At 31.5% G+C, this 25,638-nt stretch overlaps 2 protein-coding genes across 3 annotated transcripts; one reads left to right on the top strand and one right to left on the bottom strand.

Annotated features, from left to right (window-relative positions):
• Positions 1–7,339: 7,339 nt before the first annotated feature.
• On the top strand, positions 7,340–11,017 carry LOC110664761 (short-chain dehydrogenase TIC 32 B, chloroplastic). Its single transcript, XM_058132546.1, has 8 exons — positions 7,340–7,976; positions 8,708–8,939; positions 9,040–9,119; positions 9,705–9,858; positions 10,016–10,094; positions 10,382–10,469; positions 10,565–10,611; positions 10,738–11,017. The coding sequence occupies exons 1-8, from the start codon at positions 7,703–7,705 to the stop codon at positions 10,927–10,929; spliced, it is 1,146 nt and encodes a 381-aa protein (XP_057988529.1). The 5' UTR covers positions 7,340–7,702; the 3' UTR covers positions 10,930–11,017.
• A 554-nt stretch (positions 11,018–11,571) lies between these two features.
• LOC110664759 (kinetochore protein SPC25 homolog) lies at positions 11,572–15,455 on the bottom strand. Of its 2 annotated transcripts, XM_058132544.1 has the most exons (8): positions 15,092–15,453; positions 14,794–14,859; positions 14,102–14,248; positions 13,236–13,331; positions 13,063–13,152; positions 12,845–12,967; positions 12,465–12,688; positions 11,572–11,908 (listed from the first exon to the last, which is right to left on the bottom strand). In XM_058132544.1, the coding sequence occupies exons 1-8, from the start codon at positions 15,264–15,266 to the stop codon at positions 11,897–11,899; spliced, it is 933 nt and encodes a 310-aa protein (XP_057988527.1). In that variant the 5' UTR covers positions 15,267–15,453; the 3' UTR covers positions 11,572–11,896. The 2 variants fall into 2 exon arrangements, with proteins under 2 accessions (XP_057988527.1, XP_057988528.1); XM_058132545.1 differs by lacking the exon at positions 13,236–13,331 and having other exon boundaries at positions 15,092–15,455.
• Between the last annotated feature and the right edge of the window lie 10,183 nt (positions 15,456–25,638).

Raw genomic sequence — 25,638 nt, 5'->3', positions numbered from 1 at the left:
AGAATAAAATGAGTATATATATATATATACTCATTTTATTTAGTTAGATATTTATAATATAAAATTTTATAATTTTAATATTTCATAATGGCTACTTTTTATAAATTTGTATCATAAAAAATTAATAAAATAATTAAAAATATGTAAATATTGATGATAAAATAATTTAATATGGTAAAATTTTTTATAAAAAGTTAGAGACAATGAAAATAAGTTAGTATGCGGCTTATATTTAATAAATTTTAATTAATTATTTTAACATATCACTAATTAATTTCTATGTAAATAAATTTTTGATTTTTTTAATTGTATATTTTGATTAATAAAAATAATATTAAGTAGATCATAAATTCTATTTTATTTTCATGATTTTATTAAATAATTATTTAATCTAACTAAAAAGTAGAACATGTAAATAATTGTTCAAAAATAATATACATCTAAAAACTTTCAATTATATTTTATCAAAATCTATATATTATTAATCGAGCTAATAGAAAAGTAAAATTTAAAATGTTTTAGCAACTCAAATAAGAAAAAATTAAATTATCACTTTGACAAATACTAAAAATTATATTATAAAGTTTTTTTTAGTAAATTAAGTTTACTCATGTTTGAGAGACTCCTTATGAGTATAAAGCACTCCCAACAAAGATTTTCTCTATTTAAAGAATCAAATACATGATTTTGTTTAAAAGATGTTGAATTTTTTTTATCACTTATACCAACACAGTTGATATGAAGTTTATTTTTTTAATATTACAATATAAAATTTTAATAAAAATAATTATTTTAACACTAATTCATAATAATATTTTAAAAATATATATTAAAATTCATTAAACAAATTTTAAATAAAATATTAGATTATAAATAAAAAATAAAAAAATCATATCACATTCCTTATAGAAATTATTTCATTATAATATCAATAAATTAAATAACTTTAATTAAAAAAAATATATCTCAAGTTAAAATTATTTCAATAATTTTAATTTTGGTGATTTCGACCGATTTATTAAATTGATTAAAACTAGATTTTCAATTTTAACAATTTTAATTAATTTTATCAATAAACTTATTAATTTTATTCAATAATTTATAAATTAAAATATATTTTTTTCTTTTTCATGTGTTTTGTAATGTTTTAAAATTATTATTTTACTATAATAAAAATAGTCTTCAATTTTTAGAAAATTTCCTTTTCATGATTTTGAAATAGTATAATTATTACATACATTAAAAACAAAAAAAAAATTGATGGATTCAAATAAAAATACAGAAATATAACAGATTTGTTAATTAAAATTTAAGATTTAAATTATTGTTTTTATCCAAAAAAATAAATTTACTTATATTTTCATATAATTTATATTATATATATATGTGGGAATAGGAAACATTAGTTTTGTCAAAATTAACATTTATTTTTCAAATTAATAACAATTATATTTTTATTATTTAAATTAATTATAATGTTTATATAAATTTAAATACTTAATCCTACTTATACTTATACTTATACTTAACTATAATTGAATATAAAATTTTATAAAAAAATTAATTAAAATAAAAAATTAATAAGTAAAAAATAAAAAATATAATTAATATATAATTTATATAATATAACAATGTTGAAAGTGGGAACATCGGTTTTACCCAAAACATCATAATAATTTAGTACTATAATAATAAATGACTAAATTTTATTGGTTATGTTATTTAAAATTAATTATACTAGTAAAAAATTAAATTTAACCAAATATTGAAAACTTAAATTGTAATTTTAAAATAGGTATGATACTTTTTTATTTTTTATGATATCCAAAAATTAAAAAAATAAATAAATAAGATATAAAAGTTGTTAAAAAAAGATATTAAAAAATTTTAAAAATTAATTAAGTTAGTGAAATCATTAAAAAAAGAAAAAATTATTTTTCTATTAAAAATCTATTTTAAAAAAATTATTTTTCTATTAAAAATCTATTTTAAGTTTATAAACACAAATATATTTTTTTTAAAAAAATTAATTTATTTACAATAATTAATAATTATTTCCTTTATAATACCTTTGATAATTATAATATTGCTACTATTTAATTATTTATTAAATTATTTATATCATAAAATTCTTAATTATAATTATTTATATATCCTTATTTAGTTTAACTTGCACATCCTTATTCATAGTTGGATTTGAGTTTTACTTATAACTATAAAATTAAAATTTTAATTACAAAATTTTATAATAAAAAAATATTTTTTACTTAATGTATTTTAATTTACAAATATTTTTAACTTATATAAACCTAGCCAATTACATTGTTAATATTTGTTTTTCTTTGAAAAATATATTAGTTGCACACTGCTTTTTAATAATCTTATTATAATACTAATAAAATTCTAACACTAATTCAGATATCATAAAATTTTATATTTATATATAAAAGTCCTAATTTAATTAGACATCTATAATATATTATCATGACCCGATTTTTGAGTTAGATCGAAACTAAAGCTTGGGTCAACATAAGGCCCCCGAATCCCGTAGAAAGCTTAATTATTTCTAATCTATTCATAAAGCTTATTAAGGTAACCCGATTTAAAAAAAATGGACAAAATCCAGCCATAAATTGAACTATCCAATGGGGAGTATTAACTCACCCGACCTGTAAACAAATAATATCAATAAGATGAGAAGCTTAGCTCATCCTCACAATCCTCAAATCACATATATCAACATTTAGGAGCTCAGCTCCCTCCATCATTAATAATAAATATCTCATATTTCCATATAATCTCACATAATTAATTTTATAACTTTATAACTAAATTATTATAATTCAAATAAAAATACAACTATTGATCCATACGGAGTTATAAATTTAAATAAAAGACAATAAAAGTAAATCAAAATATTTTCTGTTTAAACATGCGGGAAAAGAAAGTAGGTTAATCACAAATAAAGCCACCTATCACCTGAGGAAAAATAGTTGAACTAAACGTTCAACTCAGAGAGTAAGATATTGATTTAAAATATATTTTTTATAACTATCCAAATCTAATACAGGAATCTGTGTATAAAATGCAACACGTCTGCATAGTTCAAATAATTCAACCAATATTCGCATAAAAGATAAGTTAGAGTATGCACACACCCATGTGTCACATCAATACAATATGGGAGCTAATCCCCTATACAGTTTTCTTAATCCAATACCTACCAGCGAGTCAACTCAAACCGAACTTTCGCTTAATAATCTAAGTGTAGGGACCAGAGAAATCAACTCAAAACCGTGCTCATTCCTACTTATCCATATATAAGGATCGGGTCTTAGTGAGTCAAGCTTCAGCCGCGACTATTCGTCCTACTCATTTTCATATCCCCACCATACTCACGCTAACACACACACACATAAAGCTCCAAGTTGTCTTAAGGCGATATCACAAACAAACTCAATAACATATGCAGCAAATGAGCGTGCATAACATTTAACTAATTATATACATACATATAAGTGAATGCATGAGCATGTCTTGAATATAAATTAATAATATTAAAATGACAAATAAAATCAATACCAAACTCAGAGTATAACCCAATACTTATTGGTTCTACTGAGAAGAAGAAAATTGTTGATTTGGATCACCTAAGCAAACATACCAAATAACTATCAATAATAGACCAAAAACAATTAATTAAAAAAACCAAAGTCTACTTGGATTTGTATCAAAAATTCGATAGAGTTTCCTCTATACCTAAGACCTAATCTGTAACACTTTCACTTTAGATAGTCCGTATGTTCTACTATTCCAGTGACCAATGTCTGACCGGACAGCTAGAATATCTGAAACTATAATTAGACTAGAGTGAGGAGTCACAAATAATTCAAATAAGTATAAGAAAAATTAAGGAAAAATTTTAAAAATGAAATACAACAAAGTTAAATGAGCCGGTACCCCGGTGATGGGTGACCCTAACAGGAAATTGCTGTCTTCACAGCTAGTAGCTCTAAACCCGAAGGGAATTCCGTGAAATAATTTCTAGGATGCCAGAGAAGAGTTACGGAGCGCTAGGTAGCATTAGAATGCTAAGAAAAGGTTAGGAGAATTTTATCAATCGGTACAGACGATTTTGGCTCCTTAAGCAAAACGGAGGGCATTTTGGTCTTTTCGCCTTCAGAGACGAATTTTGACCGACTTGTCCATTTAAGTAAGTGAATTATATGGCATAAAATATGAATAAATATTACTAAAAATTAAATAGAAAATGAGTAGGAAAGAAAAGAAAAGAAAATGAATAAAAATTGAAATTATGACATAAGATGATGTCATTTAACATGCCTCCACCAATCACAATGCAATAAACTTTCTTAAAACAATTAAAAGAGATAAAAATCAAAGGAAAAAAAAAATCAGATTTTTCCTTCTTCTTCTTCAGCTTGCTGAGACACTTCCATGAGCCTTCCACCATTGATGAATTTTTGAATTTTATTTCCTTCTTTATCTCACCCAAAACCTACTAGTTGTCTTCACAAAAATTAATCTTAGTACCTTGAACAACCCCTAGGCAGCAAAAAGGAAGAGAAACCAAGAAGTTTATCAAGCTTGGGGTTAGCTTTCAAAGAGGTTAGTGCTATTTCTCTTTACTTTCTCTTTAGATTTCATGTTGGGAGCATGAATTGAGTTGGAAATTTAAGGAATTCAAAGAAAATAATCATGTATGGACCAACTTCAATTTTTGGCAGCCTTGATGATTGAAGTGTTTGATGAGTTTTAAATGAGTTAAAATTGTTTATGGGTGGCTTTGAATGTGAATATGAGACTTCTAACATCATTAAGTATATTGAATTGATGTATGTGCATGAATGGATATTTGAGAATTAGGGTTTGAGGCATGAAGTTTGGTTTTTACTCATGTGTTGGTGAATGAAAGTCCTAATGGTCAATTAGTGACCATTTGGCTGTGTTTGATGAGGAAATGAAGTGAATTATGGCTTTGAAATTGAGGTTGGGTATGCTGCCTCATAGGACTTGCAGGGCTAGATATGAGTCCAGCAAGTTTGGGCAGCTGTAACTTGAGTGTTGTAAGTTCAATTGGTGCAAGGCTAATTGGACATGAAACTAGACACATAATGGCACAACTTTGATGAAAAAATATTGCCTAGAAAATAAACTTACAATACCCTCAAAATTGACCAAATCCGGGTAACTAACTTGCTGGTCCTGGAAATTAACCAAATGAACAGTGGCCATAACTCAATGTAGAAATATCTAAATGACCTGAATTTTATATCAATGGAAAGATTAGACAATTTAAAATAACTTTTATGAAGAACACAAACTCAAATTCTGAACCTAACCAATTCAAATTGCTAGTCCAAGTTAGGATACCAAATCTGACAGAACCAAATTGCCCAGAAATTCTGGGTACAGGTCAATCCAGCCAGTTATGGTAAAATGGTCATAACTTGAGCTACAAAACTCCAACTTTTATTTATTTGTATATATATATATGTGTGTGTGTGCCCATTTTCTTTATCTTATATAAAATATGGGGAATTTCTTGTTTATTTATTTATCTATTTTAATTGAATTGATTTACCCACTGCTCTTTTTTGTTAGATGTAGTTAGAAAGATGAAGACAAACAACCTTTTCTCCAAATCTTCATATATACAAGGACCTACGCAAGGGAAAACATGGAAATCTATTGCTATTTTGTATTTACCATAGATAAACATCATCATCATCATGATCATGTTAAACATCTATCATTTAGCTAATAATCAACAAAGGGCAATGATCACTAGATAAGGCATGTCCCACCCTTCCCGTGATTGGCTCATAGAGTGTCGGACCCACTATATGTTGCCACATGTCATCTCTCGAATGGCGAATGGCACGTGAGGCTAAATGTTTCATAATAATTAATATTTATCCTAAGTTTAGTGATATGGTGTGTTTTTAGCACATCACTTCATCAAGTGAGGTTTCATGCATGAAGGCAGACACTTGAGCCCTAAAGTACTTAAGGTGCAAATGAAATTACAATATTTTTCAATCTTGATGAGAAAAACATTGTGATTAAAGTGATGATCCAAACCCTAATTTTTTGGCATTGGAAAGCTAGCTCTCTTTCGATCTTGAATCGTGGGAAATCATGTATTGTTCCCAACAAGCGTGTATGGGTAGTAAAAGGAGGGTTCCAATCAAAGCTTTAATATTACTTTTTGGAGAGCATGCATGGCATGCCATCAATGAGATAAAATACGCAAATAAAATGAAGGCAAATAGCTAGGCGGGAAGGCAAGTAGAGAGAAGTTGGTGAATAAGCAGTGGCAAATTAAGTGATGAGAATGTATGCAGGTTGGGGAACCAATGGGTCCCTGACAACTGCATGTTTGAGGAGTCGTCCTCAATGGTCTCTTTTAGTCCATCAATCCTCCAACAATGGCTATCATTTTTCTCAAAGTGGAGGATTGAAAATTTTGGCCATTGTGACCAAAAAGTAGACGTGAAGGACACGGCCGGTCTCACTACGCCAATAACCACTTTAATACTTGTTTCCAATTAATAATTCATTCCTCTCTCTCTCTCTCTCTCTCTCTCTCTCTCTCTCTCTCTCTCTCCCCATCTTTATCTCTATTTTGCATGTAATTATCACAGATATTTCTAGACACACACCTGTGAATACTTCTACATGCACATCAATTTTCCTTCTCTTTTTATTTCTTTATCTATATCCATGGATTTGGTGTCTGATCTTTTCACTGAATTTTACATATGCTTGTTGATGATGAATTTGTTGGTTGGCCAATCCCAATTCGTCTTGCCAGTGTCTTCTATATCAATTTCTTGTCGAACTTGATCTTCATACAAGCTCAGACGTCTGCCGGCCTAGCTAGGTAGGCTGAAACCATTGACTAATTAATGTAATATTATTGTACCTAGCTAGGACAACAAGATTAAACATATATAACTTTTAATCTAAGTACTTGGAATTATGAATGTTTATTCACAATGTTACTATCATTTTCCGACTCACAATCTGCTTGCATCAATCAAACATGAACAATGTTTTGTCCCTTATTAATTTGAAAATTAAGATATATTAATGTCTCATATTAGACTATTTCCTAACAATAAAGTTTATATGATAAGCTAATATAATTGTGGCCATGTTAGATCCAACAAATTAAACTAAAAAGAAGATTAAAAAATAATAATGACAATAAAAGAGAAGGAAAATAATCATCAAAACACTATTTAAAGGACAGTTTTCATCCATCTCAAGTAAATTGTCAATCTTTGATTTCATATGCCTTTCCTTTAAGCAAATGAAATTGCACTTAAATGCAGCAAAAATTTGATTGGAAATAACAATTTCCCTTATAAGCCTGAAAGAAATGGAAGCCACTCAATAAGGGACAGACAGTAATAATGAGAAAAGAAGAAAAAAAACTAAAAAAATATATATATAGGAGAGAATCAATTAATGTTGCATTTCTCCAATCACAATGCTTGACAGTCATTATGAGAAAAAAAAAATGGTGCATTTTCACAATCACTAAGCTTAACTAGTCTATGGACCATCCAAAGTAGGTGGTGTCAACCAATTATTTCACTGCTGGTGTAATAGTGATACATGTTAGAGCCGATTGGTCATGGCTACCCACTTAAAATAAGGCTGTGATCACTGTATGATATTTCTTGGGTTCCCTATTGGGTACATATATGTCCTCTATATATTTGTATGTGCATATGTATATTGTTATATGATCTCAACTCTCAAGGCTAAAGTGCTTCCCTTGGTGTCCAAGACTGTAAGCAGCAGCATCCTGCTCATGAAAGAAACACTGAGGTACTTGGCAGGCATTGCAGGCCCAAGTGGCTATGGCTCAAATTCAACAGCTGAGCAAGTCACTCAAGATTGTGCCTGCTTAGTTCCTCTCCATCTAACAGCTATCGTCACCGGTTAGTTTCTCTTCATCATCTCCCTGAGAACTGCCACAAATATGATATTTTCACCCCTTTATTTTAAATTATTATGGCATGAAAAATACAGTTGAAAATGAAGTCCTAGCTAGCTTCTGTTCTGTTTTCTGAGGAATCTTCTTCGTCTGATGTTCAGCTTAGAAAGCTTCTTTCTCCCTCTTCTTCCCTCTGTGTGCGTGTTTGTATGTCTTCATGTTCAAAATGATCTTCTTGCCTTCTCATATCACTTTCCACTTTATCTTGTTCTCCTTGTCTATTTACTTCTTATTTTGCAGATAATTTTGATGGATTTGTCCAAAAATTCTCTTGCATATCTTCTGCAAAAAATTCAATGGATGCATGAATATAATTTTTTAAAAATATTCTTCTGGCTATTACTTTTTGCTAAGCATAATCTCCATGGTTATATTTTAATTTGAGTACCTATAACCAGCTGAGTATTACAATTATTTAATCCAGTGCCTCTTTTGACTTAGCAAGATATGGTTTTGTCTCTTCTGAATGGTATTCTTTTTTTGGTTCATACTCAGAAGCAATCATTCATTCATTGCCTCTTTAACATATGTAAATATATATGTATATTCACCTGGATATTTTTTAGATTTTTGTTGTCGATAAGAGAAAAGAATATGACATTTCATGCATAAATTTTTCTGTTCTTTAACATTATAAAATGATAAGCTACGTATGATTTTTTTTTGGATTTGAAGGGGCTACCTCAGGTATTGGAGTTGAAACTGCTAGAGTATTGGCTAAGAGAGGTGTGAGACTAGTGATTCCTGCAAGAGACTTGAAAAAAGCAGCTGAAGTGAAAGAAGCTATACAGAAGGAGACTCCAAAGGCAGAGATACTAATATTTGAGACTGATTTAAGTTGCTTTGCTTCTGTGAAGAGATTTGCTTCTGATTTTCTTGCTTTAGGAATACCCCTCAATATTCTCATGTGAGTATATGATTTATTCTCCCTTTTTTTTTTTTTTGAGTTTTTTGGTAAGTTGACAACGCAAAGTTAATTTGATTCTGATTGTGAAATAATTTTTCAGAAATAATGCTGGGATATTTTCTCAGAATTTGGAATTCTCAGAAGACAAAATTGAGATGACATTCGCTACAAATTGCTTAGGTAAACTTTAGATAGCTTTTTTTTTTTCAATAGATAGACCACACATATATATGGGTTAGTGACAAAAATAGATAGTGATGATTTTAATAGAGTTTTTATTTTTATATAACCCACACACAAGTACATTCCACATCCGATATGAAATCTGAGAGACTAATCCTAGGCACGCTCAACTTACACTCACACATTAAGCTTCTTTCTACATAAAAATAATATTTGCTTCCTAAATCATGATTATCTTTAAAAAAAATGAAAGAAATCAGAAAAAAAAAAAAGTAAAAACAGCAAGGTAGCCCCCACGCCCACTAACAATGAGCAAAGTCATGTTGAGATGATGCTTGACCTTGGCAGGCTTGAATAAAATAATCTAAAGATTACAATTTTGGCCTGCCTTGCGCTTCAGTTCTTGGTTATTGCAGGCATATGATTCCAAAGAACTGTAAGATTTTGGATTGCAGCCAAGCCACACAACGCAATAAGGTTGATTAAGCAGTAGATTGGGTCAAAAAATGGGGAAAAATTATTGTAATGTTGAAAAATGAGATAATGGGTTTTCAAAAGTTTGATACTTGCAAGGTTTTGCAGGACATTTTTTGTTGACAGAATTGCTATTGGAGAAAATGGTAGAAACAGCATCAGAGACAGGCATCCAGGGGAGAATAATAAATCTTTCCTCTGTAATTCACAGTTGGGTGAAGAGAGATTCTTTTTGCTTCAATCAAATGCTAAACCCAAAGAAGTAAGCTTCTACTTTTTTTTTTTTACCCATTTTTACCAAGTTCTTGTGATTCTACTATTTTTTTTTTTTTACCCATTTTTACCAAGTTCTGGTGATCTTACATACTATTTTAACAGAAAATGGAATTTGATGTATTTTTTTTATTACATTTTTGCAGTTACAGTGGCACACTTGCTTATGCTCAATCCAAATTGGCAAATATATTACATTCCAAGGAAATGGCTAGACAGTTGAAGGTGAAAGTCATCATCTATCCCTTTTATTTTCTTCCTCTTTTCACCATGAATTATTTCTCATATTTTCTTTTCTTGGCTTCCAAATGGAGCAACAATTTCTGATTTATAACAAGAAAGTTCGTGAATAAGTGATACAATACAACGCTTAGGTAGGGTGGAGGGTCAAGGATTCAGTTCTGTCCATAATTAAATTTATTTTTTTTCCCATAAATACTTCAATGTTGATAATGATGAACACAAATTAAAACAGAAAAAGGGTTTGTCTCTCATAAATCCAAACTTCGCAGGGAAGGAATGCAAGAGTAACAATCAATGCAGTACATCCAGGCATTGTAAAAACAGGAATAATTAGAGCTCACAAGGGTTTCATCACAGGTGTATCTATCTATCTATATGTAATTAGTCCAGGATTAATTATGCTGTGGCAATTAAAGTGAAATCTAAAAAGTAAATAAAAATCTTATCTGCAGATTCCCTGTACTTCATTGCCTCCAAGTTACTAAAATCAACATCTCAGGTTTGTCCACAATTACTTGTCAGTTTCCTTGCCCAAAAGATTCATACACACATATAGAGGAGAGAAGGTGGAGTTTCTTGAAGTTAGTTGAGCACTTAGTACATGAAACACTGTCCCTTGCTGCAGGGTGCATCAACCACATGTTATGTTGCCTTGAGTCCACAGACAGAAGGTGTAAGTGGCAAATACTTCGCAGACTGTAATGAAAGCAGCTGCTCAGCTCTGGCCTGTGATGAATCTGAGGCACAGAAACTGTGGAGGCAGACCAGAGCACTCATCCACAGACGGGTCTCACTCTACCAACCACCACCAGCTTGATGTGTATACTTTAACACTACAGATTTTAGGAGCCACATTGTATATATAACCTGTAAACTAGTGTATTATATGTGCATATGGCAATTTAATTACAAGGGTAGGTAGGGGCTGATCCTTTCTCACATATAGCAAATGATATCTTCGAAAAGATTAAATATTTTGTTCAAATAATTTTAATGGCGTCTCCTCACATCTATTTAATGAATTAAAATAATAATGATTTTAAAATGCTTTCTAACGAGGTTAAATCTTGATTGATAAATATATTAAATATTTATAGTTATTAAATTTAGTTTTTATAATTATTTACTTAAATGTGCTGCTATAATTAAAAAAGAAAAGCCTGCATACTTCAGAGTCAATTTCATTTGAAGCAAATGCCCTAATGATTTACAAGAGAAATTTTGGATACATAGATGAAAGCAAGCGAGGGATGCCCGAAGAACCCAGCCCTCAACTCAACCTATTAATGATGCTCAGAGCATGCTAAAGAAGGGTAAAAAAAAAAGGTAGTCAAGTAATATGCAAGCCTTTTAAGCATTTATGCGTTCCTTTTCCTGCAGAGAATTAATACTTGCACATAGCAATAAATATTGTTGTAGAAAAAATTGAAATCAATAGATGAGATCAAAACCAGGGAAATTCTAGCGTCTAATGTTGATGAATCTAAAATTATTATGATGAGTTCTTTACATTCCATCGGTCGTAAATTCATTGTTACAGGATAACAATATAAATATACCCCCGGTGGCATTCAGGTAATACCGTTGTTGATGGAGGACAATGTTTGGGTCGCAAAGCTTTGCCGCGGGATCTCTTTCAACCAAACTTTCTTACATAAATCAGGCTCATGCAACACATGTCCAGTGCCAAGCAAATGAGTCAGAAACTATGATTAGCTGAGCAAGTCAAAACACACACAATACATGCCAAACACGCTGGGACAATCACCAGCTTCACTTTATCTTCATTCCTTGCGCTGCCATTCACATTCAATGTTTTTATCAGAAAAAACATGTACCATTTTGTCTTCAGTGTACGAATCAAAGAACTAAATTGAAATTATATCCACTTATATTATCTGCAGGAGTGCCTTTATGTGAGCATGAAAAGTAGTGAGAATGCCTTCATATGTATGATAAGGATGGAAACAACTACAATATGTGAATCTCTTATTTTCAGAACTGATGGTATTGCTTGGTGATTTCGAAAGAGTAGAGAGTTCTATGTGCCATTAGCGAACAACTCCACATGCAAGTAGAAACACTGGCTTCAACATAATCACAACCCAAATCCACCGTTTTCTTCAATTTACAACCTTCCTTAGTTCCTTTTTCAACCTTTGTTCTTCTATTCATGATGTAGTTGATATTGTTCAATTGGAGGAAAAAAAAAGGACTTTAGACTTTTTAGGCCTTAGCCAACTTTGTTCTCTGTTTTCTCATTATAATCTGTTCCCTAGTGTGTTCTGCAAGAAGACATATTTCTTCAAACATGAACTGCAGGTATATAACATGGAATCAAAATGATAATACCTTAACAAAACGAGGGGACCGACGAACTGATGCAGGGGACAAAATTGATGGTTTAGCCCCTCTTCCAAGATTAACTTTTCTTGACTGTCTTTTTACTTCATGTGGATACACATTTTCCTTCACAGGAGAGTCACTTGTGTCAGTTGAAACTGACATAGCCGGAGCAGACGCAGCTATTGTTGCAGACTCTTGATGAAGAGTTGAGGATTGAGGCAAAGTTCCTCCTGTGCCAAGAACAATACAATTTCTTTTGTGAGTACTGAATTGCTTTTGAAAAAAACACGGACAGGAGCCCATTCATCAATTTTCACTACACATTCATGGTTTGGCACAGGATTAAACTGGTATGTGATACATATTGCTTTTGAAAAAAACTCTACCAAGTGAAGCAGCTTCTTGAAACTTCTCTCTCATTATTCTAACAAATTTGAATAAGCCATTGGTTCTATTCAACTCGCGGATCAAGTCTTTGGTGTCATTCAAGTGGGGTTTACAAGCCAACACTGAAATCAAGAGAAGGAAAAAAATGAAACTCAAAATAGATATAACAAGAACATATTCAACAATGACATATAACCAACAGGTGGGCATTGCTTACAAGAATATGTATCCTCTTCATGGCGAATGGTAAAATTGTACTCCTCATATGGATTGCTCACATTGATGTAGTTGAATGTGAATTTCACCCCTAATGATACCAAAAGCTTCAAGGTAAGGAATGCATCAAGAAAGAGGGAAATAAATCTTTCACAATGAAATGGCTATGATTACCTCTTCCGCCTTCAATTTGGAAACCAAGAACCTTATTATACCATAATATCGCCTCTTGAATTTCTCCTATATGTTCAATGTCTCGGTTTCCCTTTTCTTCATATTTTGCCAAAACCATAAATGATACCAAAAAATGAAAAAGGAAGAAACAAAGAATTATAAGTAATTTTATTACCTATGTTACAATTCAAAAGTTTAGGGCATCAAATCAAATCCAAATATGATTTTTGGATACAATTGACAAAGAAAGACACATAAGAAATATTACAGCATGTCATGAGTTGAGAAAGCAATTTCTTTTAAAAAATTGTTTTCTATGTTGTGGACAACTTTAGGATGTTACGGCATTCCATGATTCAAAATCCACAAACATCAACAGGATTTCTTTCCTTGCCAATCATATTCCTATAAACTATGATGGTGTAAACAATTCATAGATCAGAAACTAACCACTAGTTAGGTTGAAACACCCTAGATAAGATGGATAAAATGAGTGCCAATATCTGACAAGGGAACTATAAAGTATTCCACTGTACCATGCCCATGCTGATAGATGCCTGCATGAGTTCCCCCAGTGCCATAACAAGTCCAAACAATTTGATAACACATTCCAAGAAATCTCAACCTTTCAGAATCTTTCGTATCCAAACTCAACTAACAATAGAAGCCCTCATTCATGGTCTAGATTCACCAAACTTGAGTTCCCATGAGATAACCTATGGTAACAATTTTCTCCTCTTGTTCAATTTGGTTGAAAAACAACAATCAAGGATAAATAAACTATTCAAGTTTCTTGAAAATAAGCATAGCAATAAGGTCTGTGTACAAACAAGTAATGATCAAGTGATATGAGCAAAAGATATTACCAACAGATTGTTGGGACATAATTGCTGCATATTCATCCCTCCTAGCCCTCTGAACTTGCAAAGTTCTTTCAAGTTCTTCTATTCTAGCTCTCGTAGCAGAAATGGAGTCCCTTATAGCCAACTGTTTAGCCTCCTTACGAGTCTTCACTATAACAGAAAAGAAATAAAAAAAGAATACATATAAATTAAACAATCATGCATCTTTATTAAAAGCAAACTGACATCAGGTTTGGAAGCATGTTATTTCAAAAGAACATACATAAAAGTTATAACATATAGACCACAACAAGGGGGAAGTGCTTAGAGAGCAAAAAAAAAACAACAGCAACAACAACAACAACAACTGCATCAGATGCTGATACAAAGCCTCATATATTTAGGCAAACTGGGGAAAGATGCTAACATCTAAAACTGCAATGACATCCTTTGAAGAGACAGAGAACGTGGATATTAGGCTGCCTTGTCACAAAGTTAATTCTACAGGATTTACCATTGGTCACTGACTGAAATGCATTACTTCTCTTACTGAAAATGTAATTCTTATGCAAGTCTAGACATAAGTGAATTATGCAATTGCATTTGAGATGATAAGTCCAAAAATCATGTATAAAATTGTAGAAATTAGAGAGTGACACCCTTACTGAATATCAAGACGAATTTTCAAATTTTAATTGCATAGAGCAGATACAAACCCGCCAGCACTTTAACAAAGTCATCCTCAGCTTCCCGCAAGCTAGATTTCAACTTGCCTAATTTCCCTGCAAAAAAGAAAGCCGAAGTCATGAATTTCAATAAAAACGCTTCAGAGCTCGTAAAATCCTGACACCCCCTCCCCCACACCACCCCACCCCCCCCCCCCCCCCACCCCCCACCAAACCCAAAATTGCAGAGTAACCCGCAAGACCCTAATCTCACACAATGTAGAATGTACTGAATAAAAAACACCGAAAACCCTAACTTGAAGTGAGGCAGGATGCGACAAATACTGACCTTGATTTTGGAGGGTTTCATCTAATGTGGAAGTGGTCGAATCCAGAAAATGATCAAACGTCGCCGCAAAGGAGTCGACTTTCTGCAGTGCAACGGGGATCTCTCTGTCGCAGATCCGTCGCAAAGACTCCATTCTCATCCGCAAAGATTCCCCCTCTTTACTCTGGACTTGCATGTATGAATGCTTGCTGTGGGGCGCGTGTGTGTGAGAGAGAGACCGACAGGAGAAAAAACAAGTGAAGTGAGAAAGGGTTTGGATTTGAATGAAAGTCTAGTTTCCGCCCGCCATTTTACTGGAACGTTTAAACGGAGATTTCACTTTTACAATCTGCTTGGACGGTAAGAAGGAAAACAATGAAAGGGGAAGGAAATAATTTTCTTTATTTCTTTAATTAAAAAAAAAGAAATATATATATTTTGTAAATAATAAAATCATTAATTAAATAATTAATAAAAGTAGACTCTAAAATTTACTAATCTAAATTTTCTTTTTTTTTTTTTTCTTCTCTTAAGCAAGAAATAGATTTAAAAAAAAAAAAAGATTATATTATATTCTTATAAAAGCGATTACAGTCTTGAGAACGAGCCTCCAACCGCCCAAGTAGGGTCCAGTCCATGGGTTTAGTTAAGCCAGTGCTCTTTGGGTCTCAGTTGGGCTTGTTTAAACGTCTTCCATGGACCAAGATTACGTCCTTATTGAATAGCACATGCTCTTGGTCTGATTTAATGCAATTTGAAAAAAGAAAAAAATAATAATAATTAAACTTTAAATTTTGGACTAAAATTGCACTGTTCAACTTAAATATTCGATTCTTTCGTCATCTCTGTGCACAGCATAGTGGCTCTTTTACAGAAGTTACTTGTTAGATTAAGTACTTGTTGAAGTTGCAATAAAAAATATATATTTTTAAATATATTAATTAAAAAATATAAAAAATAATTTAAAATTAAATTAAATAAATTTTAATTATAAAAATATTAAAATAATAAAATTATTTTTTTTAATAATATTTAAAATAATATTTTTATTAAAAAAGCAGCTTCATCCCGGGGGCGAAGAAAAGGGGCGAAAAAATAAAATATAAAATTAAAATAGATTAGGTCTTTAGAGCCGAAAGAGGGAAAGTTAATTAGGCGGAGTAGCATGGAAAGAAGGGAAGAACATTCCAAGAGAGTGGTGCTAAAATTAAAAAATATTAATTTGAAGGTAAAAAGAGACCAATTTCCAGCTACAAAAACAACACAAAAGGCTTAGTAAACCATCAAAGCAAGCAATTGATAATATTTAATTATATATTGTGTGATTACATTTACCACCCATTTGTATCTTTTGGGTTGGTCGGTCCATTCCTTCACCTAAATACTTTAATTAATAGTTAATTAAAAGAAAATCAAACATATAAGAAAATATTAGGAACACGAATGGCTAATAATTGGGATATAATTAAACGAAACCATATAGAATATTGTTGCTTTTATTATATCCTTCTAGCTAATTAATATTGATGCAATTGTATATATGTGGTCAAAAAGCTTATGTATCCATGAAATAATTTAACTATGTAGTGGTTTGATGATCGATCTTCTTCATGATTTGGGAATCTGTCTGGTTTGAAAAGGAATTCAATGAGAAATTAATATGTTTCGAATTAATTCTTTTTTTGGGGTCAATTTAGTATGATTTTTTAAACATGGAAACCAATAATTTCATTTCTTTTTGGGAAATAAAATATTTAAAAGAAAAACAATGTGGTACTATGTATGAAGATAATAATACACCTCACTTGCCTTTGAATCTGACTGCTCCCCACCCCACTAGCATCAATACAAATAGAATGAAATAATTGAAGAATATTTGACATGAATTATTTCTTACATCACTTGGATTCATTTTTGTCTGGAATTATTTAGAGAAAATTAATAAAAGCAAAAGTAATGTTTCATGACCACGATGAGAATATCTTACCCACAATCATTTAATCCTGCTTGATTCAGTAGCTAGAGACATATTACTTACTCGATTTCTCAATTTTTTACTAAATATCTGCACTGCATGTTGTTTTATATGGAATATGTCCATCTAATGAGCAGTGAAAGTGTCACTATCTAAAATTCTAAGCCGTAATCAGCGCATAATTTGAGTATTCTTAAATCATACAAGTCTTATCAGAGTATATTGAATAAATATATTGTCACTTATTAATCTCAAAAAAATAGACAAAATCCAAATAAACAAAATACTAAATAAACATCATAAATGTCTCATAAGTAAACTGCAGAGTTTCTACAGATTTCAAATAAAAACGTAAACTGTTAATAAACTAAACTAATTATTAGCCTGATTAAACATGAATTTGGGCATATCATGAGAACAAATCAAAGATTGTCCTTCTCCAGAAAATAGACTGAATATTTGAATCAGCTGCATAATTCTACTGATCTGAAACAGATAACAGATAGAGAAAACGTGGTTTGAGCTAATGCTCAGTGAATGATAATTGTAGTACATAACAGAATAGGAACAAATAGACGCTTGATTAATTTCACAATAAATTTTCTATTCAATAAAATCATGCTCATGCTATCAAAATCATTAATAAAATAATTTTATAAAATATATATGTAAAATAAATTAATTCAATAAAATTTTATGGTACAGTACACAGTACACCAAGGTGATGATACCTCACATCACCAAATGCCAGATGGTAACGTGCTACCAGATATTAAATACCTTCATCCTTCTTCACAGATATCAATGCATATGATACTAATACAAACCATAAATTACAATGATACATGACTCAACAATGCAATCTAATACCGTGATAGTCCACACGGTGTAGCTAGATAACAGATACAGATACTGGACACATGTACCAATTCAAAATAGAAAATCAATTTATACAAATCTATCAAAATTAATAAAAAATTTTCAGATAGCAAATAATAACTGATAGTGTAATTTCAACAGTTTATTTCAATAATTTTAGAGTGTCAATAAGATCAAATCAATCTCGAATAAATTCAGTGTAACACATTGATAAATTTTATAGTCAGATATCAATCAATATAAAGACATTAAATGTCTGTTTCCAGAATTCTAATAGCTCTAATGTAGAGATAATTGATAAAATCAATTATTTAATCAAAATCGGAATAAAATTTAATAATAAAATAAAACTCAAAAAAATCGCATGTAAAATAATTATTAAAATATTGATTTAAATTTTCATTTAATAACAAATTTAATGCTAAGAAATTTTAAAAGGGACTAAAACGGTGCTGTGTACTATAATTATCATTTATCTGAAACCTCCAAGACAATAGTTATATTCAACGAAAGAGAGACAATTTCAGTTGATAGATTGAATATTCAAATGTCCTTGAAAATAGAATCCAAGGTGACGAATAGAGAAGTAATAATTTATGGATTATCTGTGCACATCAAATTATAAATCGTAAATATATATATATATATATATATATATATATACACACACACATATATAACAATAATAAAATATGATGAAAATACCTGTTGAGAGTATTTGATAGAAAAAGGAGATAATAAATAGGCTTTGAGAGCAAAGTTTATAAGAAAGAGTTGATTAGGGTATATATATTTCAAGAGTTTCATTAGGTATAGAATGGAATAATAATTATTATTGAACTGAGTTATTATTGAACTGAGTTATTCAGATTACAAATATATATTTAATTTCAAAAATAATATATCTATAAAAATAAATAAGCAGGCTATCCAATAAAATATTCTTTTTTTTAAAATAATTATATTAAATTATTGTTAGCTAATTAAAATAAATAAATAAATAGATAAAATATTGGGTTTCCACATACTTCCCTCCTTAAAAGAAATTCGATCCCCGAATTTAAATAGACAAAATTCTAACCTGAAGAATCAAATAAGTGAGGATATTTGGCTCACATTTGAGATTTTGCCTCCCATGTGGCCTCACTACTTGAGTGATTATGCCACAAGACTTTGACCAAAGCTACTTCTTTAGACCGGAGTTTCCTAATTTGTTGATCTAAAATCTTTACTGGTTGCTCCTCGTTTGACATATCATCCTTAAATTGTATGGTATGAGGTTGCAAAATATGGGATGGATCTGGTACATACTTCCTAAGCATAAAAATATGGACAACTGGATGTACATGCGCAAAACCAGTTGGAAGGGCTAAACAGTAAGCAACTGCTCCAATTCTCTCCAAAATTTCAAATGGACCCACAAAACTAGAGCTAAGCTTCCCTTTCTTCCCAAACCTCATGATTCCTTTCATAGGAGAAACTCTCAGAAATATATAATTACCAACTATAAACTCTACATCTTTACGCTTAAGGTTAGCATAACTTCTCTGTCGACTATGAGAAGTCAAAAGTCTATTACGAATCAACCATACTTTCTCTGAAGTTAACTGTATCAACTCTGGTCTAGTAAGCCTTCTTTCTCCAACTTTATCCCAACAAATTGGTGACCTACACCTTCGACCATATAATGCCTCGTGTGGAGCCATCTCTATACTTGCCTGATAACTATTATTATAAGCAAACTTCACTAAAGGCAAATAATGATCCCAATAGCCACCAAAATCCATAACACATGCACGAAGCATGTCTTCCAACATCCGTATGGTCCTTTCTAACTGTCCATATGTCTGAGGGTGAAAAGCAGTACTAAAGTCTACTCGTATTCCCAAAGCTTCTTGAAATTTTTTCCAAAATCGAGAAGTAAACTAAGTACCATGATCAGAGACAATGGAAACTAAAACATCATGAAGACTAACAATCTTATTTATATACAACTGTGCAAGTTTAGCAAAGTCATATGTAGGCTTCACAGGAAGGAAATGAGCAGATTTTGTCAATTTGTCCACTATCACTCAGATTGCATTGTAACCATCTCGTGTACTAGGTAAACCCACAACAAAGTCTATAGCAATGTGCTCCCACTTCCACTCGGGAATAAGCAACGGCTGAAGTAACCCAGATGGTCTCTGATGTTCTGCCTTAACCTATTGACAAGTCAAACATTTAGCAACAAAGTCTGCAACATCCCTCTTCATGCCACCCCACCAATAATGCTCCCTTAAATCACGGTACATCTTAGTTGAACCTGGGTGTACTGTGTAAGCAGAATGGCGTGCCTCCTCCATGATTTCTCTTCTCAACTCATCAACATTGGGGATACAAAGTCTAGTGCCATAATAAAGAACGCCATAATTATTTAACTTGAACCCTTGAGCTTGGCCTTGATGAATACTATCTATAATCTCACAAAACTGAGAATCCTTCTTATGAGTAGCCTTAATTCGATCAATCAAGATAGGCCTAACTCGAAAATGTGCTAAGAATAATCCAGCTACGATTTCAAACTCTACTCCATGATCTAATAACTCATGTAATTGACTAATCAGAGGCCTCCTCTTGGTAGATATATAGGCTAAACTACCAGAAGACTTCCTGCTTAGAGCATCAGCCACCACATTAGCTTTTATAGGGTGATATTGCATGGTGCAATCATAATCCTTCAGCAATTCTACCCATCTCCTTTGCCTAAGATTAAGATCACGTTAGTCAAAGATGTATTTGAGACTTTTGTGGTCGGTGAAGATTTCACAAGTCTCACCATACAAATAATGCCTCCAGATTTTCAAAGTAAAAATTACTACAGCCATTTCCAAATCATGAGTTGGATAATTCTGCTCGTGCCTTTTCAACTGACGAGAAGCATATGCAATAACCCATCCATGCTACATCAAAACACATCCTAAACCAATCCTAGAAGCATCACAATACACTGCATAACCCCCTGATCTAGATGGAAGGGCTAACATTGGTGCTGTAGTTAAATGATTCTTAAGCTCTTGAAAACTTTTTAACAAGCATCATGCCACTGAAATTTCACATTCTTCTATGTCAATTTAGTTAAAGGTGCTGCAATATGAGAGAAGTCTTGAACAAATCATCTATAATACCTTGCTAAACCCAAGAAACTATGAATCTTTGACACAGTTGTGGGTCTAGGCCAATGAAGCACTGTCTCAACATACACCCCATCCTTAGACACTGTATGGCGTAGAAAAGCTACACTATCTAACCAGAACTCACATTTTGAGAACTTGGCATATAGCTTATGTTCTCATAAGGTCTGAAGGATAATTCTCAAATATTGCTCATGCTCCTCCTTACTCTTTGAGTACACTAGAATGTCATCAATGAACACTATAACAAACTGATCTAAGAAAGGTTTGAAAACTCCATTCATGAGATCCATAAAAGCGGCTGGAGTATTGGTCAGTCCAAAAGGCATTACAAGAAATTCATAGTGTCCATACCTAGTCCTAAAGGTAGTCTTGAGTATGTCTTCTTTCTTGACCCTCAATTGATGATACCCAGATCGAAGATCAATCTTGAAAAAGCACTTTGCACCTTGAAGTTGGTCAAACAGGTCATCTATGCATGGAAGAGGATACTTATTACGCACTGTCACCTTATTCAATTGCCTGTAATCAATGTACATTCTCAAAGACCCATCCTTCTTCCGCACAAATAACACAGGAGCACCCTATGGAGAAACACTAGGATGAATAAACCCCTTATCTAGTAAGTCTTCTAATTGCTCGTTCAACTCCTTAAGTTCTACAAGTGTCATACTATAAGTTGGCATAGATATGGGCTCAGTTTCAGGAACTAAGTCTATACTAAACTCTACCTCTCGCTCAGAGGGTAAACCTGATAAATCTTCTGGAAACACATCAGGGAACTCTTTAACCACTGTAACATTTTACAAACCTACACCTTTTGGCTGAATGTCTCTAACATAAGCTAGATACCCTTATACCTCTTTCGCAATAATTGCCCGGCACTCACTATTGAGATAAGATTATTAGATGCTATACTACGATCTCCCTGAAATTGAAATTCTATCTCCCCAGGAATTTTAAAGAACACAACTTTATTATGACAATCCAATAAAATATGATAAGTGGCTAACCAGTCCAACGTTCATCATTATACATCTCCATCTGTCTAGCCCGATCAACCACCTCCTCATATTTACGTATTCGTAAAGAAGCTACACGATCAATTAGCCTGTCTCGTAAGCCCCTTTTAAACCTGTGAGCCTTTGGAATCAAGTGTTTACCAAAGCGAGATAATTTGGTAAACTTCATCTCATACTCTATAACTGTCATGTTGCCTTGCTTCAAGGTTTCAAACTCCAAAGCCTTAGCCTCTTAAACACTAGGAGGGAGAAATCGCTCTAAGAAGCGGCTCTGATACCAACTTTGTCACGACCCAAAATTCTGAGCATTGACTGGCGCATAATTTAAGTATTCTTAAATCATGTAAACCTTATCAGAATATCTTGAATAAATATATTGTCACTTACTAATCTCAAAAAAATATACAAAATCCAAATAAATAAAATACTGAATAAACATCATAAATATCCCATAAATAAACTGTGAAGTCTCTACAGATTTCAAATGAAAACTTAAACTATTTAATAAACAAACTAATTATTAGCCCGATAAAACATGAATTTTGGCATACCATGAGAATAAATCAAAGATTGTCCTTCTGCAGAAAATGGACAGAATATTTGAATCAGTTGCAGAATTCTACTGATCTGAAATAAATAACAGACAGAGAAAACATGGTTTGAGCTAATGATCAGTGAATGATAATTATAGCACACAAAGGAATAGGAACATACAGACACTTGATTAATTTCACAATAAATTTTCTATTCAATAAAATCATGCTCATGCTATCAAAATCATTAATAAAATAATTTCATAAAATATATATGTAAAAGAAATTAATTCAATAAAATTTTATGGTACAGTACACCAGGGTGATGATACCCCACATTACCAAAGGTCAAATGGTAAGCGCGCTACCAGATATTAGATACATTCTTCCTCCTTCACAGATATCAATGCATATGATACTAATGCAAACTATAAATTGCAATGATGCATGACTCAAAAATTGCAATAAAATTTTATGGTACAGTACACCAGGGTGATGATACCCCACATCACCAAAGGTCAAATGGTAAGCGCGCTACCAGATATTAGATACATTCTTCCTCCTTCACAGATATCAATGCATATGATACTAATGCAAACCATAAATTGCAATGATGCATGACTCAAGAATGCAATCTAATACCATGATAGTTCACACGGTGGGGCCAGATAACAGATACAGATACTGGGCGCATGTACCAATTCAAAACAGAAAATCAATTTGTACAAATCGATCAAAATCAATAAAAAAATTTCAGATAGCAAATAATAATTGATAGTGCAATTCCAAATGTTTATTTCAATAATTTCAGAGAGTCAATAAAATCAAATCAATCTCGAATAAATTCAGTGTAACACATCGATAAATTTTTTAGTCAGATATTAATCAATGTAAAGACCTTAAAGGCCTGTTCCCGGAATCCTAATGGCTCTAATGCAAAGATAATTGACAAAATCAATTATTTAATCAAAATCAGAATAAAATTCAATAATAAAATAAAACTCTAGAAAATCACATGTAAAATATTTGTTAAAATATTGATTTAAAATTTCATTTAATAACAAATTTAATGCTAAAAAATTTTAAAAGGGACTAAAATGGTGTCATGTACTATAGTTACTGCTCACCTGAAATCTCCAAGACAATAGTTATATTCAATGAAAGAGAGACAATTTCAGCTGACAGATAGAATATTCGAATCTCTTTGAAAATAGAATCCAAGGTGATGAATAGAGAAGTAAGAATTTATGGATTATCTGCGTATAAAAGATGATAAAAATACCTGTTGAGATAAAAATACCTGTTGAGAGTATTTTGTAGAAAAATGAGATGATAAACAGGCTTTGAGAGCAAAGTTTAGCAGAAAGAGTTGATTATGGTATATATATTTCAATAGTTCCATTAGGTGTAGAATGGGATAAGAGTTATTATTGAACTGGGTTGTTCAGATTATAGATATATATTTAATTTCAAAAATAATATATCTATAAAAATAAATAAGCAGGCCATCTAATAAAATATTATTTTTTTAGATAATTATATTAAATTATTTTTAACTAGTTAAAATAAATAAATAAATAAAAATATTGGGTTATCCACATAAAAATTGAGAACATAACAAGTGATAAACTTAAAATGCGACAAAACATCATAAGTTTCCATGATGTTCAATCTTAACTTCCAATTTGGAGGTAAATATGTGAAGATGTTGATATTGTCATGGGAAGGGGACAAACATGTAAAGGAGAAAATTCCTAACTATTTATGACATTTACCCAATTTCTAACGGATGATTATCTCACCATTAATTTCCACTAATTAAAAAAAATCCACATAATTTTGAGATATTGGGGTCTTATCCTTAGACATTGACAGTAGGTATAATTAAATTGATGGAATTAACCTTTTAGCAATCACTTGATTGCATGCCTGTCCTCTCAATTTCAGGTTTTCAACTAGGATCAAGCTCTATAAAACCTTTTGATGGAATAAACCAAAATAATAAGCTCATTAAAATCAATATTCATAACCAGTAACCTAATTATCTAACCATATTTACTTGAAAATGAAAAGAAAAGCAAAGAAATTATCTAGAAGGTGTGGCATTAGAAGTATAGTCTCTTTCCCTTAAAGATATATGTCTGTAATGAATTATGAGAAAGGAGATGAAGTCGATTTCAGGTCATTTCACTAGGTTTATCGGATAAAAAGGTGACATCACTTGATGATCATGGAATGAATTCATATTGTAAATGCCTTACTCATTAGGTCTATAAATATTCTGATCTTTATACATATATATATATATATATATATATATATATATATATATATATATATATATATATTTTCCTTCCCAGTATCATGAAAAGAAAAGGCACCAGCACCAGATGAGGAATTGCAACGTCATTAATATTTCAGAAATTAATTTATTTTTAAAAATCAAAGGAACAACATTTCTTATTAGCATTACAAGTAATGATGATGATGTGGATGGGAAGGAGAAATGTGCATGAAGCTGGTGCATGCCTGGCAGGGGGCTAGTCTACTCTTTAATGGGCTGTGCGTGTTTTCTTCTTCTTCTTCTTCTCAGCCATTGAAAAAAAAGATTTTTTACTGATGAGATTGAGGGGCTGTCTATGGCTGCTGGTTTGGCCTCTTAATTAAAAAACTATCTCTCTCTTTCTTTCTATCATGTGCTGCCATATGCTTAGATTCTTAGTAGACAGAATTGTAAGATAGTTTCACTAAAATAATATCATTCCACAACATGGTCACGAGGCTCCCAATTTATGCATTTTCAACTAATTAAACCCTAAACCAAATGATAATTACTCTTGCCTTTCCTCTCACTCAACTCGAGATACCTTCTTCTTCTTCCTTTTTATTTCCTATTATTAGAAACCCTGCTGTGCCCAGATTTCTTTATGAAAAGGGTTTCTGATTTTGTGGCTCGCAGGCTATGATCAAATGTATATAAATGACT

This window comes from Hevea brasiliensis, chromosome 13, assembly GCF_030052815.1.
Source record: "Hevea brasiliensis isolate MT/VB/25A 57/8 chromosome 13, ASM3005281v1, whole genome shotgun sequence".
Classification (NCBI taxonomy): Eukaryota; Viridiplantae; Streptophyta; class Magnoliopsida; order Malpighiales; family Euphorbiaceae; genus Hevea; species Hevea brasiliensis.
This window is presented reverse-complemented; position numbering and strand designations above follow the sequence as displayed.